The sequence below is a fragment of the Grampus griseus genome (genome assembly GCF_964374135.1).
Source record: "Grampus griseus genome assembly, chromosome: 4".
Classification (NCBI taxonomy): Eukaryota; Metazoa; Chordata; class Mammalia; order Artiodactyla; family Delphinidae; genus Grampus; species Grampus griseus.
The window spans coordinates 35,900,032-35,915,186 of record NC_138997.1 but is presented as its reverse complement, the minus strand read 5'-3'; the positions used below and the strand labels follow the sequence as shown (position 1 = coordinate 35,915,186).

At 37.1% G+C, this 15,155-nt stretch overlaps 1 protein-coding gene across 1 annotated transcript in view; it reads left to right on the top strand.

Annotated features, from left to right (window-relative positions):
- The window catches only part of PTPN13 (protein tyrosine phosphatase non-receptor type 13), a gene marked incomplete at its 5' end in the record, with an annotated part of 177,088 nt that overhangs the window by 105,566 nt on the left and 56,367 nt on the right, over positions 1 to 15,155 (top strand). Inside the window, one exon of the mRNA XM_082653757.1 lies at positions 14,647 to 14,736. Within this exon, the coding sequence (XP_082509883.1) occupies positions 14,647 to 14,736 (90 nt within the window). The remainder of the gene's footprint in view (positions 1 to 14,646; positions 14,737 to 15,155) is intronic.

Sequence of the window (15,155 nt, the reverse complement as noted above, 5' to 3'; positions counted from 1 at the left end):
CTATGTGTCTACTTTTGTGCCAGTATCATGGTATTTTGATTACTATAGCTTTGTAGTATAATCTGAAGTCTAAGAAGATGATGTCTCCAGCTTTGTTATTTTTTTCTCAAAATTGCTTTGGCAATTCAGGGTCTTCTGTGGTTCTGTATAAATTCTAGGGTTATTTCTTCTAGTTCTGTGAAAAATGTCATGGGTATTTTGCTACGGATTTCATTAAATCTGTAAAGTGCTTTGGGTAGTATGGCCATTTTAACAATATTGATTCTTCCAGTCCAAGAGCACAGGATATCTTTCCATTTCTTTGTATCATCTTCAGTTTCCTTTATCAGTGTTTCATAGTTTTCAGAGTGTAGGTCATTCACCTCCTTGGTTAAATTTGTTCCTAGTTTATTCTTTTTGATGTGATTTTAAACAGAATTTTTTGTTTGTTTGGTTTTGGGGGTTTTTTTATTTTAACTTTCTCTTTCTGATAGTTCATTATTAGAGTATAGAAAAGCAACCGATTTCTGTATATTAATCTTCTGTCCTGCAACTTTACTGAATTCATTTATTAGTTTTTTGGTGGAAACGTTAGGATTTTCTATTTAAAGTATCATGTCATCTGCAAATAGTGACAGTTTTACTTCTTCCCTTCCAATATATAGATGCCTTTTATTTCTTTTTTCTCTGATTGTTGTGGCTAGGACTTCATTGCTATGTTCAATAGAAGTGGCAAGAGTGGTCATCCTTGTCTTGTTCCTGAATTTACAGGAAAGGCTCAGCTTTTCACTGTTGAGTATGATGTTAGCTGTGAGTTTGTCGTAACTGACTTTTATTATGTTGAGATATGTTCCCTCTATACCAAATTTGATGAGAGTTTTTATCATGAAAGGATGTCGAATTTTGTCAAATGCTTTTTCTGTGTCTATTGAGATGATCATGTGAATTTTATCCTTCCTTCTGCTAATGTGATATGTCACATTGATTGATTCGTGAAAGGTGAACAATCCCTGTGTCCCTGGAATAAATCCAACTTGATCATGATGCACAGTCCTTTTTATATATTCTTGCATTTGGTTTGCTAATATTTTGTTGAGAATTTTTACATCTGTATTAGATACAAATGGTATAATGGATGGTGGCCTCATAGAATGAATTTGGGAGTGTTCTGTCCTCTTCAACTTTGGGGAATAGTATAGGTATAAGTTGTTTATATGTTTGGTAGAATTTCCCTGTGAACTGTCCAGTCCTGAACTTTTGTTTGCTGGGAGGTATTTTGTTGTTGTTGTTGTTGTTTTAATTATAAATTCAGCTTTACTACTACTGATCAATGCGTTCAATTTATCCACTTCTTCTTGACTCAGTCTTGGCAGGCTGTATGTTTCTAGAAGTTTGTCCATTTCTTCTAAGTGGTCCAGTTTGTTGGCATGTAACTATAATATTCTCTTATGATTTTTTCTATCTCTGTGGTATTGGTTGTAATTTCTCCTTTTTCATTTCTTATTTTATTTATTGGTTCTTCTCTTTTCTTCTTGGTTAGCCTGGCTAAAGTTTTTTTGTTTTTTTTTTTTGTATCATCTTTATTGGAGTATAATTGCTTTACAATGTTGTGTTACTTTCTGCTGTATAACGAATTGAACTAGCTGTATGTATACATATATCCCCACATCACCTCCCTCTTGTGTCTCCCTCCCACCCTCCCTATCTCACCCCTCTAGGTGGTCACAAAGCACCGAGCTGATCTCCCTGTGCTATGCAGCTGCTTCCCACTAGCTATCTGTTTTACATTTGGTAGTGTATGTATGTGCATGCTACTCTCACACTTCATCCCAGCTTACCCTTCCCCCTCCCCGTGTTCTCAAGTGCATTCTCTATGTCTGTGTCTTTATTCCTGTCCTGCCCCTAGGTTCATGAGAACCTTTTTTTTTTTTTAAGATTCCATATGTATGTGTTGTTTTTCTCTTTCTGGTTTATTTCACTCTGTATGACAGACTCTAGGCCCATCCACCTCATTACAATTAGTTCAAATTTGTTTCATTTATGGCTGAGTAATGTTCCATTGTATATATGTGCCACATCTTCTTTATCCATTCATCTGTCGATGGACACTTCGGTTGCTTCAATGTCCCGGCTATTGTAAATAGTGCTGCAATGAAAATTGTGGTACATGACTCTTTTTTTTTTTCTTTCTTTCTTTTCTTTTTCTTCTTTTTATTGGCTGCGTTGGGTCGTCGTTGCTGCACACAGGTTTTCTCTAGTTGCGGAGAGCAGGGGCTACTCTTTGTTGCGGTGCACGGGCTTCTCATTGCAATGGCTTGTCTTTGTTGTAGAGCACGGGCTCTAGGCACATAGGCTTCAGTAGTTGCGGTGCATGGGCTCAGTAGTTGTGGGTCACGGGCTCTAGAGCGCATGCTCAGTAGTTGTGGCACACGGGCTTAGTTGCTTCATGGCATGTGGGATCTTCCTGGACCAGGCCTCAAACCTGTATCTCCTGCATTGGCAGGCAGATTCTTAACCACTGTGCCACCAGAGAAGTCCCAGCATGACTATTGTTGAATTATGGTTTTCTCAGGGTATATGCCCATTAGTGGGATAGCTGGGTCATATAGTGGTTCTATTTTTGGTTTTTTAAGGAAACTCCATACTGTTCTCCATAGTCACTCTATCAATTTATATTCCTACCAACAGTGCAAGAGTGTTCCCTTTTCTCCACACCCTCTCCAGCATTCATTGTTTGTAGATTTTTTGAAATGGCCATTCTGACTGCTGTGAGGTGATACGTCATTGTAGTTTTGATTTGCATTTCTCTAATGATTAGTAATGTTGAGCATTCTTTCATGTGTTTGTTGGCAATCAACAAACACATCTCCATCTGTTTGTTTGTATATCTGCTTTGGAGAAATGTCTGTTTAGGTCTTCTGCCCAGTTTTGGATTGGGATGTTTGTTTTTTGATATTGAGCTGCATGAGCTGCTTGTATATTTTGGAGATTAATCCTTTGTCAGTTGCTTTGTTTGCAAATATTTTCTCCCATTCTGACGGTTGTCTTTTTGTCTTATTTATGGTCTCCTTTGCTGTGCAAAAGCTTTGAAGTTTCATTAGGTCCCATTTGTTTATTTTTGTTTTTATTTCCCTTACTCTAGGAGGTGGGTCAAAAAGGATGTTGCTGTGATTTATGTCGTAGAGTGTTCTGCCTATGTTTTCCTCTGAGAGTTTTATAGTGTCAGGCCTTACATTTAGGTCTTTAATCCATTTTGAGTTTATTTTTGTATATGGTGTTAGGGAGTGTTCTAATTTCATTCCTTTACATGTAGCTGTCCAGTGTTCCCATCACCACTTATTGAAGAGGTTGTCTTTTTTCCACTGTATATTCTTGTCTCCTTTATCAAAGATAAGGTGACTGTATGTGCGTGCGTTTATCTCTGGGCTTTCTATCCTGTTCCATTGATCTATATTTCTCCTTTTGTGCCAGAACTGTACTGTCTTGACTACTGTAGCTTTGTACTATAGTCTGAAGTCAGGGAGCCTGATTCCTCCAGCTCCGTTTTTCTTTCTGAAGATTGCTTTGGCTATTTGGGGTCTTCTGTGTTTCCGTATAAATTGAAATTTTTTTCTTCTGGTTCTCTGAAAAATGTCATTGCTAGTTTGATAGGGATCACATTGACTGTAGATTGCTTTTGGTAGTAGAGTCATTTTCACAATATTGAGTCTTCCAATCGAAGAACATGGTATATCTCTCCATCTGTTTGTATCATCTTTAGTTTCTTTCATCAGTGTCATAGTTTTCTGCGTACAGGTCTTTTGTCTCCTTAGGTTAGTTTATTCCTAGGTATTTTATCCTTTTTGTTGCAGTGGTAAATGGGAGTGTTTCCTTAATTTCGCTTTCAGATTTTTCATCATTAGTGTATAGGAATGCAAGAGATTTCTGTGCATTAATTTTGTATCCCGCTACTTTACCAAATTTATTGATTAGCTCTAGTGGTTTTCTGGTAGCATCCTTAGGGTTCTCTATGTATAGTATCATGTCATCTGCAAACAGTGACAGTTTTACTTCTTCTTTTCCAATTTGTATTCCTTTTATTTCCTTTTCTTCTCTGATTGCTGTGGCTAAAATTTCCAAAACTATGTTGAATAATAGCGGTGAGAGTGAGCAACCTTGTCTTGTTCCTGATCTTAGAGGAAATGGTTTCAATTTTTCACCATTGGGAACGATGTTGGTGGTGGGTTTTTCATATATGGCCTTTATTATGTTGAGGAAATTTCCCTCTATGCCTACTTTCTGGAGAGTTTTTATCAGAAATGGGTGTTGAATTTTGTCAGAAGCTTTTTCTGCATCTATTGAGATGATCATATGATTTTTATTCTTCGGTTTGTTAATATGGTTTATCACATTGATTGATTTGTGTATATTGAAGAATCCTTGCATTCCTGGGATAAACCCCACTTGATCATGGTGTGTGATCCTTTTAATGAGCTGTTGGATTCTGTTTGCTAGTATTTTGTTGAGGATTTTTGCATCTATGTTCATCAGTGATACTGGCCTGTAGTTTTCTTTTTTTGAGACATCTTTGTCTGGTTTTGGTATCAAGGTGATGGTGGCCTTGTAGAATGAGTTTGGGAGTGTTCCTCCCTCTGCTATATTTTGGAAGAGTTTGAGAAGGATAGGTGTTAGCTCTTCTCTAAATGTTTGATACAATTCGCCTGTGAAGCCATCTGGTCTTGGGCTTTTGTTTGTTGGAAGATTTTTAATAACAGTTTCAATTTCAGTGCTTGTGATTGGTCTGTTTATATTTTCTATTTCTTCATGGTTCAGTCTCGGAAGGTTGTGCTTTTCTAAGAATTTGTCCATTTCTTCCATGTTGTCCATTTTATTGGCCTATAGTTGCTTGTAGGAATGTCTCATGATCATTTGTATTTCTGCAGTGTCAGTTGTTACTTCTCCTTTTTCATTTCTAATTCTTTCGATTTGAGTCTTCACCCTTTTTTTTGTGATGAATCTGGCTAACGGTTTATCAATTTTATCTTCTCAAAGAACCAGCTTTTAGTTTTATTGTTCTTTGCTATCATTTCCTTCATTTCTTTTTCATTTATTTCTGATATGATTTTTATGATTCCTTCTGCTAACTTTGGGTTTTTCTGTTCTTTTTTCTCTAATTGCTTTAGGTGTAAGGTTAGGTTGTTTATTTGAGATGTTTCTTGTTTCTTGAGATAGTCTTGTATTTGCTGTAGACTTCCCTCTTAGAACTGCTTTTGCTGCATCCCATAGGTTTTGGGTCCTTATGTTTTCATTGTCATTTGTTTCTAGGTATTTTTTGATTTCCTCTTTGATTTCCTCAGTGATCTCTTCGTTATTGAGTAGTGTATTGTTTAGCCTCCCTGTGTTTGTATTTTTTACACTTTTTTTCCTGTAATTGATATCTAGTCTCATAGCATTGTGGTTGGAAAAGATACATGATGCAATTTCAATTTTCTTAAATTTACCAAGGCTTAATTTGTGACCCAAGATATGGTCTATCCTGGAGAATGTTCCATGAGCACTTGAGAAGAAAGTGTATTGTGTTGTTTTTGGATGGAATGTCCTATAAATATCAATTAATTCCATCTTGTTTAATGTGTCATTTAAAGCTTGGGTTTCCTTTTTTATTTTCATTTTGGATGATCTGTCCATTGGTGAAAGTGGGGTATAAAAGTCCCCTACTCTTATTGTATTACTGTCAATTTCCCCTCTTATGGCTGTTAATATTTGCCTTATGTTTTGAGGTGCTCCTATGTTGGGTGCATAAATATTTACAATTGTTATATCTTCTTCTTGGATTGATTCCTTAATCATTATGTAGTGTCCTTCTTTGTCTCTTGTAATAGTCTTTATTTTAAAGTATGTTTTGTCTGATATGAGGATTGCTACTCCAGCTTTCTTTTGATTTCCATTTGCATGGAAAATCTTTTTCTATCCCCTCACTTTCTGTCTGTATGTGTCCCTCTGTCTGAAGTGTGTCTCTTGTAGACAGCATATATACAGGTCTTTTTTTTGTATCCATTCAGTGAGCCTGTGTCTTTTGGTTGGAGCATTTAATCCATTTACATTTAAGGTAATTATCAACATGTATGTTCCTATTACCATTTTCTTAATTGTTTTGGGTTTGTTTTTGTAGCTCCTTTTCTTTTTTGTTTCCTGCCTAGAGAAGTTCCTTTAGCATTTGTTGTAAAGCTGGTTTAGTGGTGCTGAATTCTCTTAGTTTTTGCTTGTCTGTAAAGGTTTTAATTTCTCTGTTGAATCTGAATGAGGTCCTTGCTGGGTAGAGTAATCTTGGTTGTAGGGTTTTCCCGTTCATCACTTTAAGTATGTCCTGCCACTCCCTTCTGGCTTTCAGTTTCTGGTGAAAGATCAACTGTTAACCTTATGAGGATTCCCTTGTATGTTATTTGTTGCTTTTCCCTTGCTGCTTTTAATATTTTTTCTTTGTATTTAATTTTTGATACTTTGATTAATATGTATCTTGGTGTGTTTCTCCTTGGATTTATCCTGAATGGGACTCTCTGTGCTTCCTGGACTTGATTGACTATGTCCTTTCCCATGTTAGGGAAATTTTCAACTATAATCCCTTCAAATATTTTCTCACACCCTTTCTTTTTCTCTTCTTCTCTAGGACCCCTGTAATTCGAATGTTGATGTGTTTAATGTTGTCCCAGAGGTCTCTGAGACTGTCCTTAATTGTTTTCATTCTTTTTTCTTTATTCTGCTCTGCAGTAGTTATATCCACTATTTTATCTTCTAGGTCACTTATCTGTTCTTCTGCCTCAGTTATTCTGCTATTGATTCCTTCTAGAGAATTTTTCATTTCATTTATTGTATTGTTCATCATTGTTTGTTTGCTCTTTAGTTCTTCTAGGTCCTTGTTAAACATTTCTTGTAGTTTCTCTATTCTATTTCCAAGATTTTGGATCATCTTTACTGTCATTACTCTGAATTGTTTTTCAGGTAGACTGCCCATTTCCTCTTCATTTGTTTGGTCTGGTGGGTTTTTACCTTGCTCTTTCATCTGCTGCATATTTCTCTGTCTTCTCATTTTGTTTAAATTACTGTGTTTGGGGTCTCCTTTTCACAGGCTGCATGTTCATAGTTCCCTTTTTTTTTTGGTGTCTGCCCCCAATGGGTGAGGTTGGTTCAGTGGCTTGTGTAGGCTTCTTTGTGGAGGGTAGTGGTGTCTGTGTTCTGGTGGGTGGGGCTGGATCTTTTCTTTCTGGTGGGCAGGGCTACGTCCGGTGGTGTGTTTGGGGTGTCTGTGAACCTAGTATGGTTTTAGGCAGCCTCTCTGCTAATGGGTGGGGTTGTGTTCCCGTCTTGCTAGTTGATTGGCATGGGGCATTCAGCACTGGAGCTTGCTAGCCATTGAGTGGAGCTGTGTCTTACTGTTGCAACGGAGATCTCTGGGAGAGCTCTCGCCAATTGATATCATGTGGGGCTGGGAGGTCTTTGGTGGTCGAGTGTCCTGAAGTCAGATCTCCCACCTCAGAGGCTCAGGCCTGAACCACGCCAGAACACCAAGACCCAGTCAGCCACACAGCTCAGAAGAAAAGGGAGAATAAAAGAAAGAAAAAAATAATAATAAATTTTTAAAAATTTTTAAAATAGAAAATAATAATGTTAAAAAAAGAAGAGAGCAACCAAACCAATAAACAAATCCACCAATGATAACAAGCGCTAAAAACTATTGTAAGATAAACCTAAAAATCAGAAACAAATCAGTTGCAGACAGCAAACCCCAAGTCTACAGTTGCTCCCAAAGTCCACTGTCTCAATTTTGGGATAATTCATTGTTTATGCAGGTATTCCACAGATGCAGGGTACATCAAGTTGATTGTGAGGATTTAATCCGCTGCTGCTGCGGCTGCACGGAGAAATTTCCCTTTCTCTTTGTTCGCACAGCTCCTGGGGTTCACCTTTGGTTTTGGGCCTACCTCTGCATGTAGGTTGCCCTCAGGCATCTGTTCCCACCCAGACAGGACAGGGTTAAAGCAGCGGCTGGTTAGGGAGCTCTGGCCCAGGGGAGGGAGGGGTATGGTAGTTATAATTGGAATGCTGGCCGAGCCTGCTGCAGCAGAAGCCAACATGACATTGCAGCAGCCTGAGGTGCACTGTGTGTTCTCCCAGCCAGCTTGTCCCTGGATCACAGGACCCTGGCCGTGGCATGTTGCACACGCTCCCAGGGCTGTGTGGATAGCGACCTGTGCTTGCACACAGGATTCTTGGTGGCTGCAGCAGCAGCGTTAGTGTTTCATGCCTGTCTCTGGGATCTGAGCTGATAGCCATGGCCCATGCCCATCTCTGGAGCTTGTTTAGGCGGTGCTCTGCCTTCTGTGGGCAGACAGGGAAGGAATCCCCTCCAGTCGCGCACCCTGAAACAATGGTCTCTTGCCTCTTTGGCAGCTCCAGCCTTTTCCCAGACTCCTTTCCGGCTAGCTGTGGCACACTAGCCCCCTTCAGGCTGTGTTCACACAGCCAACCCCAGTCCTCTCCCTGGGATCTGACCTCTGACGCCTGAGTCTCAGCTCCCAGCCGCCACCTGCTCTGGCGGGTGAGCAGACAAGCCTCTCAGGCTGGTGAGTGCTGGTCGGTACCGATCTTCTGTGTGGGAATCTCTCCGCTTTGCCCTCTGCACCCCTGTTGCTGCGCTCTCCTCTGTGGCTCCGAAGCTTCCCACCCCCATCTCCACCAGTGAAGGGGCTTCCTAGTGTGTGGAAACTTTTCCTCCTTCACAGCTCCCTCGCAGGGTGCAGGTCCCATCCCTATTCTTTTGTCTCTGTTTTTTCTTTTTTCTTTTGCCCTACCCAGGTATGTGGGGAGTTTCTTGCCTTTTGGGCAGTCTCAGGTCTTCTGCCAGCATTCAGTGGGCGTTCTGTAGGAGTTGTTCCACATGTTGATGTATTTTTGATGTATTTGTGGGTAGGAAGGTGATCTCCACGTCTTACTCCACCACCATCTTGAAGGTCCTGATGTTGGCTAAAGGTTTATCAATTTTATCTTTCAGAAAACTAGCTCTTGGTTTCATTGATCTTTTCTATTGTTTTTTTGGTCTCTATTTTTTTTTTAATTTCCTCTCTGATCTTTGTTATTTCCTTCCTTCAGCTGACTTTGGGTTAGGTTGCTTATTTGATATTTTTCTTGTTCTTGAGGAAGGCCTGTATGACTATAAACTTCCTTCTTAGAACTGCTTTTGCTACATCTCATAATTTTGGAGAATTGTGTTTCCGTTTTCATTTGTCTTAAAGTATTTTCTGATTTCCTCTTTGATTTCTTCATTGACCCATTGGTTTTTTCAGTAGCATGTTGTTTAGTCTCCACATGTTTGTTCTTTTCCCATTTTTCTTTCTGTAATTGATTTCTGGTTTCATACCATTTTGGTAGGTCTAAATGCTTGACATAATTTCTGTCATCTTAAATTTGTTGGCACTTGTTTTGTTGAGACTTTATCCTGGAGAATGTTCCATGTGTACTTGAAAAGCATATGTATTTTGCTGTTTGGGGATGGAATTTCCTGTAGATATCTGTTAAATCCAACTGGCCTGTTGTATCATGTAAGACTACAGTTGGCTTATTGATTTCCTGTCTGGATGATCTGTCCATTGATGTCAGTGGGGTATTAAAGTCCTCCAACCATCCAAGGGGGCTCATGTCCACTTTGCAGGACCCCAGGACTAGAGCGCCCAGTCTGCGCCTCTCACCACTTACTCCCCAAAGCTGGTCTCTGCCCATGTATTTTCCCTTTACCTCTGAGTCCTCTTCCAGGGACACAGGTCCTGACCTGATCATTTTTGTTTCCTTCCTACCTGACTACATGTGAGTCTTTCTTACAGCCTTGGTTGTACAGGAGTCTTTCTGCCAGTTTCTAGTGAGAATTGTTCCACACGTAGACTTATTTTGATGTATTCATTGGGGTGGGGGTGAGTTCCATGTCTTCTTATTCCACCATCGTGATCAACCCCTCTAATATTCCTTATTAAGAGAGTCAAAAAGTAAAAACATTTAAAAAATGTGTAGAACTTATGCAAGTCTTGTGTAAAATTGGTTTGCAGTTTTTCTTGTTTTATTATAATTCAGGATTACTGTACAATTGAAAAGTAACTTTTAGCTGAATTTGTCACCTTCCTTCCTGTTCAAATCACAAAATGGGGTCAAACACCAAACTCTTAACAAAAACAAAATGCAAAAAGCAAAAAAAAACTCATGTGAAAAAGCTTATTCTGGTGCAAAGTAACTTGTAAGGACAGTTAAGTAAACTTTTTCCCCAGTATTAGAACTGATTATTGTCTTTATGAACATTCTTAATTCCTAGTAATAAAATGTTGTACAGATTAGTTTTTAGTCAGATGTCAAGGACCAATGTAACTTTAAATGCTAGGGGTTTTTTTTTTCACCTAAAGTTTAATTAGAATACATACAAAGTTGAAAATTATAATAAAAAATAAAAGTCCAAAGTGCTCACAAAGGATTCAACAGATATGAGAATTAACCAGAAACAAAAGATAGAGTCAAATAAATTGAGAACTGAAAGGAACTAAAAAGTTTATCTAAACGAAACCTTTCCATTCTATGAATGAGTTAAATGAGTCCCAGAAATGTTATATGGCTCACATTCACTCAGCTAATTCATGCTAGCACAGAAATAAAACACCAAAATTTCCATTATGATCCTTCTTACCTACCACCGGAACAGTTAGTGTATTAAGTAATATAACAATGGAAACTACCTCTCTTTGTTTTTATACCAATGTGGTGTTACTGACCCATCATCCCCGAGTTTGAATTGGATCTTTTTCCCTAGAGTGAGCGATGAATTTATCCAGAGCCTCCTCTACTTATACAGTCCAGTTCCTCTTAGACATGGAGCTGCCTGATAGTTGACAAGGGTCTAGATCTATAGCCAAGAAAATGAATTTTTCTTGCAAAAAGATTGTTGACACACTTAAATTGATTATATGACTTTGCCCTTATCAGAAACATGCTTTTACTGGGAAATTCAAATAGTTTACTCGTAGATGTATCTATCATTAGTATCCACAGTTATTCTAGTTGGGGACTGAATATATCCACATGAACCTTGTGAGAGATGAGAAAGGCAACATTGGAACAACAATCTCAAATGCAGAGAGGGTGTACATTTAATTTCTAAATTACACATTTGTTGATTATTCTTAAGATATTTCCCAGGTAAACATTATTGGGAATGACACCAGCATGTATTAATTAAAGAAATGGAAATTTCTATTTGAGCCTCTTACACATTAAAATATCTGCAGAATTTGCTGTGGTCATAAAGTATATTAATGGGAAAAGAAAATTCTTTTAAAGATGTAAAAATATGTATTCCTTGAATATTAATGCTTGTTTCCATACAGTAATTAAAATAACTCAGAAATGTCTTGGTACTTGAAATATCTAGCTCATCACTTTCAATGATTCATAAATTCTACTTATCCTCATTGAATTCTATAAGTTTAAATTTAGTTGGGCTCTTATGTACTATATATCCTCAGATACTTCCTTCTCTTTTTTTTTATTTTTAGCCAATGAGAAAGTATTTTGAATATCTATGTGAATATAATACCAGATAGATAGAAACTCAACATGTGCACAGTAGTGTCTAGTAACATGTAGGTCTACACCAACATCCTTTCTTCCTTTATCCCCACATTAATGTCACTTTATATCATGGTGGCAGAAGGGAGGGTTCCCTATTAAAAAGAGTAGGTTAGCAAAGCTTCCCTTTCCAAAATAATAATTCAGCTCCACCCGACTCAAACCTTGTACTCCAGCCAAGCTGATCTGTGACGTTTTTGCAGAAACTTTTCTGCCTTTTTTCCATCTCAGCTTTTGTTAATGCCTTACTTGTTGTGTATAACCATCTCTGTAATCCACTTATTAAAACTCTACCTCATGTCCTTGAAGTCTTTATTTCTGGCAAGAAGAAACCTCTCCTCTCTTACAGCTCTGACTCATGCCTTCATAATACAACTGTTTCTCTGAAGTCTTAACATTCTATTTATCAGTCAGACTAAATCTTTGTTCTTCTAGCCTGATCTGATTGCGCTTACATTTATTATGCTAGCAGCTTTCATATTATCTCTTTTTATTTTCCCCAATTGCCTAATGTGGGACTTTCACAGGAAAACTATTCAGCAAACATCTGAAAGGTGAAAGTATAATTGAATGAATTAATATTCATATCTCACTGATGAGTCCTTGAAAACAGAGAGCTTAATCTATTACTTCTAGTTAGGGAAATAAATAACATAAAAACATTGCACATTTTGTGTGTGTGTGGGTCTATACACATATTCCAATATTGTTTACCTGGGAAATGTTTTAATATCCATACACACACCCACACATGTACATTTATTAGCCAAATAAGTAATATAAATAACCAATCTTGTTTGTACATATGTTGGAAATGAAAATAAAGAAATGGCATTTTTATTCTTTGAATCAATACCTTTGACTTGTCACAGATACTCCTTAGGAACATTCAGAATATTGATCACTTTTGTAATTGAAGGCAGAAACACTCTGTGTAAAGCAAATGGACTCTGTCTTCAGAATGGTGATAAAAGTTTACATTTAATACCTAACACGACCTCATCCCTTATTTGTTTTATTTTATGGGTTCATTCTATTGTATTTTTTATTTGGTTCTAGCTGAAAATTAGGCCTAATTGTCTATTTTAGGCTAAAAGTATCTTGGATACCTAGATAATATTAAGTTAGGCAATAATTGATTCATGAACTTTATGCTTGTTTGTATAAACCAAATATATAAGGCTCTTCACACCATTGTCCAGTGATCTCTTTTTTTGGAATCTCATTAATTAATTAGAAATACTGAACTACTACCACTCCTATTGATTATAACTAAGTTTATAACTAAGTTTTGGTCAAAAAGAAACAACAGAATAGGGACGTGTATACTACAGGGAGCTAGCAAACTTGCACTAGTACTTGGTGTTTAAGGGACAAGGTTAATTGACTCCAGAGAGCAAATGGTTGTTATTGTTTTCTGAAATTAATGGAGTTTATTTCTAGAATATGAAGTATCACATTTTCATCATTTAAACATTAAGATATGTTGCGTAACAAAGTTACTATTTATAACATATTAATACAATTTTAAATCCATGGGTAGTCATATGTTGGCAGATAATCTCTAGTTTTCAAAAAGCTTCAATATGCTTAAGAACTATGTAGAGGTGAATTTTCAGATTTAGTTTAAACAAATATCTTTCTGAGTGTGTTGAACTCATTTACCACCACCTCACACACAGACCAGTGTAAACTATTAAATTACAGTTGATGTTAAGAAGTGTATTAATTTGCTAGAGCTGCCATAACACGATCCCACAGATTGGGTGCCTTAAACAACATAAATGTATGTTCTCACAGTTCTGGAGGCTAGAAGTCTGAGATCAAGGTGTCAGCAGCATTGATTTCTTCTGAGACCTCTCTCCTTGGCTTTGTCGGTGGAGTTATTCCTCTTTCTTCACATGGTCTTCCCTCTGTGCACACACACGTCTGTATCCAAATTCCCTCTTCTTATAAGGATATCAGTCATATTGGATTAGGCCACCCTAAAGACCTCATTTTAACTTATCTTTTTAAAAACCTATCTCCAAATATGGTTAACTTCTGAGGTACTAGGAGTTAGGGTTTCAACATATTTATTTGGAGGAAAGGGAGGAGCAACACATTTCAGCCCATAGCAAGAAGGGTGTGTATGTGTGTGTTTTCACATGCTCTGATTTTTAAGTAAATGAAGTAATTTTATTAAGATGACAATTAAGTGGTATATTTATTGGTTTAATTTAGGAGATATTTGTATATGATCAGCTTACTTTAAAAAAAACCCCAAGTAGAAATAAGAAAAAGTAAATTTTAGTTCTGATGCCAACATTCACTCAATGTATTTAGCTAGCATTTATCAAGTACTAAAGGCATTTTGCTGGCCAGTGATACTAGCTGATAATGTTGAGCAAGTCATGAACTATTATTCCTCATCTGCAAAACAATGATTAGAAATCTCTTTGCTTACCTCATGAGATTGTTCCACAAATAAAATAAGAAACAGAAGTCCTTTGAGAATGTGCCAGCCAAGTCATTATTAATGGGATTTAAAAGAATAAATCCTGTTTCTTCGTGTTGCTCTTTTACCCTAGAACTTACACGAATGTTTTACACATTATAAGTAGAAATGCCAACCACTTATTAGTGGGAAATTCTTAACATATTGAGCATTATCAAATTCAGGAAGTCAACTGTCATATAACAGAAAGACATGAAGTCTGACAGCCTAAGTTTAAGGTTCACCTCTTGCCTGTGCTAGCTGAGTAAACCTGCTCAAATCATTTAACCTCTTGAGATCTATTTATGCATTTGTAACTGAAATATATCAATACATATTTCACAGGGAACCATTTATAAGGAATAAATGTGATAACATAATCATTTGGTAAACTATAACTCACTATCAACATATAAGATAATGGCATATTATTTAAAATATGATTTTAAAGTGACCGAGCAATCTGTTAGTGAGCTTTATTTAAATTAGAACAAGCAGTCTAATGCCCAAGCATGTTATGTTTATTTTATCTTAAAATTGTGCATTTCCAATAGATGTGCTGCACAAAAGATGGAGCATAGTATCTTCACCAGAAAGGGAGATCACCCTGGTTAACCTGAAAAAAGATACAAAGTATGGCTTAGGTAAGTCACTGAGATTCTTAAAGGTCTGTGAAATTCAAAGAGAAAAAGTCAGTTGCATAGCATTGGCATTGAGGCCCCAGCCCACTTCTGCCTACCTGCATCCCCTTTACCCAACCTGCCCAGTCAGGAAATGTCAAAGATGAAATGCTTACAAGCAATATTTCCACCAAATTTAAGTCCCATCTCACATGTGTTACCTATTAAATTATATTTGATATGAGACTACACTTCTATGTGTCACGCAGGCTAATCATTAGTCCTTGAAAGCACCAGTATCATGAAGATCCTTTTATTTTTATTTCTACTTATTTTTTATGGAGATATAGTTGATTTATAATATCATATAAGTTTCAGGTGTACAACATAGTGATTCACAATTTTTAAAGGTTACACTCCATTTATAGTTATTATAAAATATT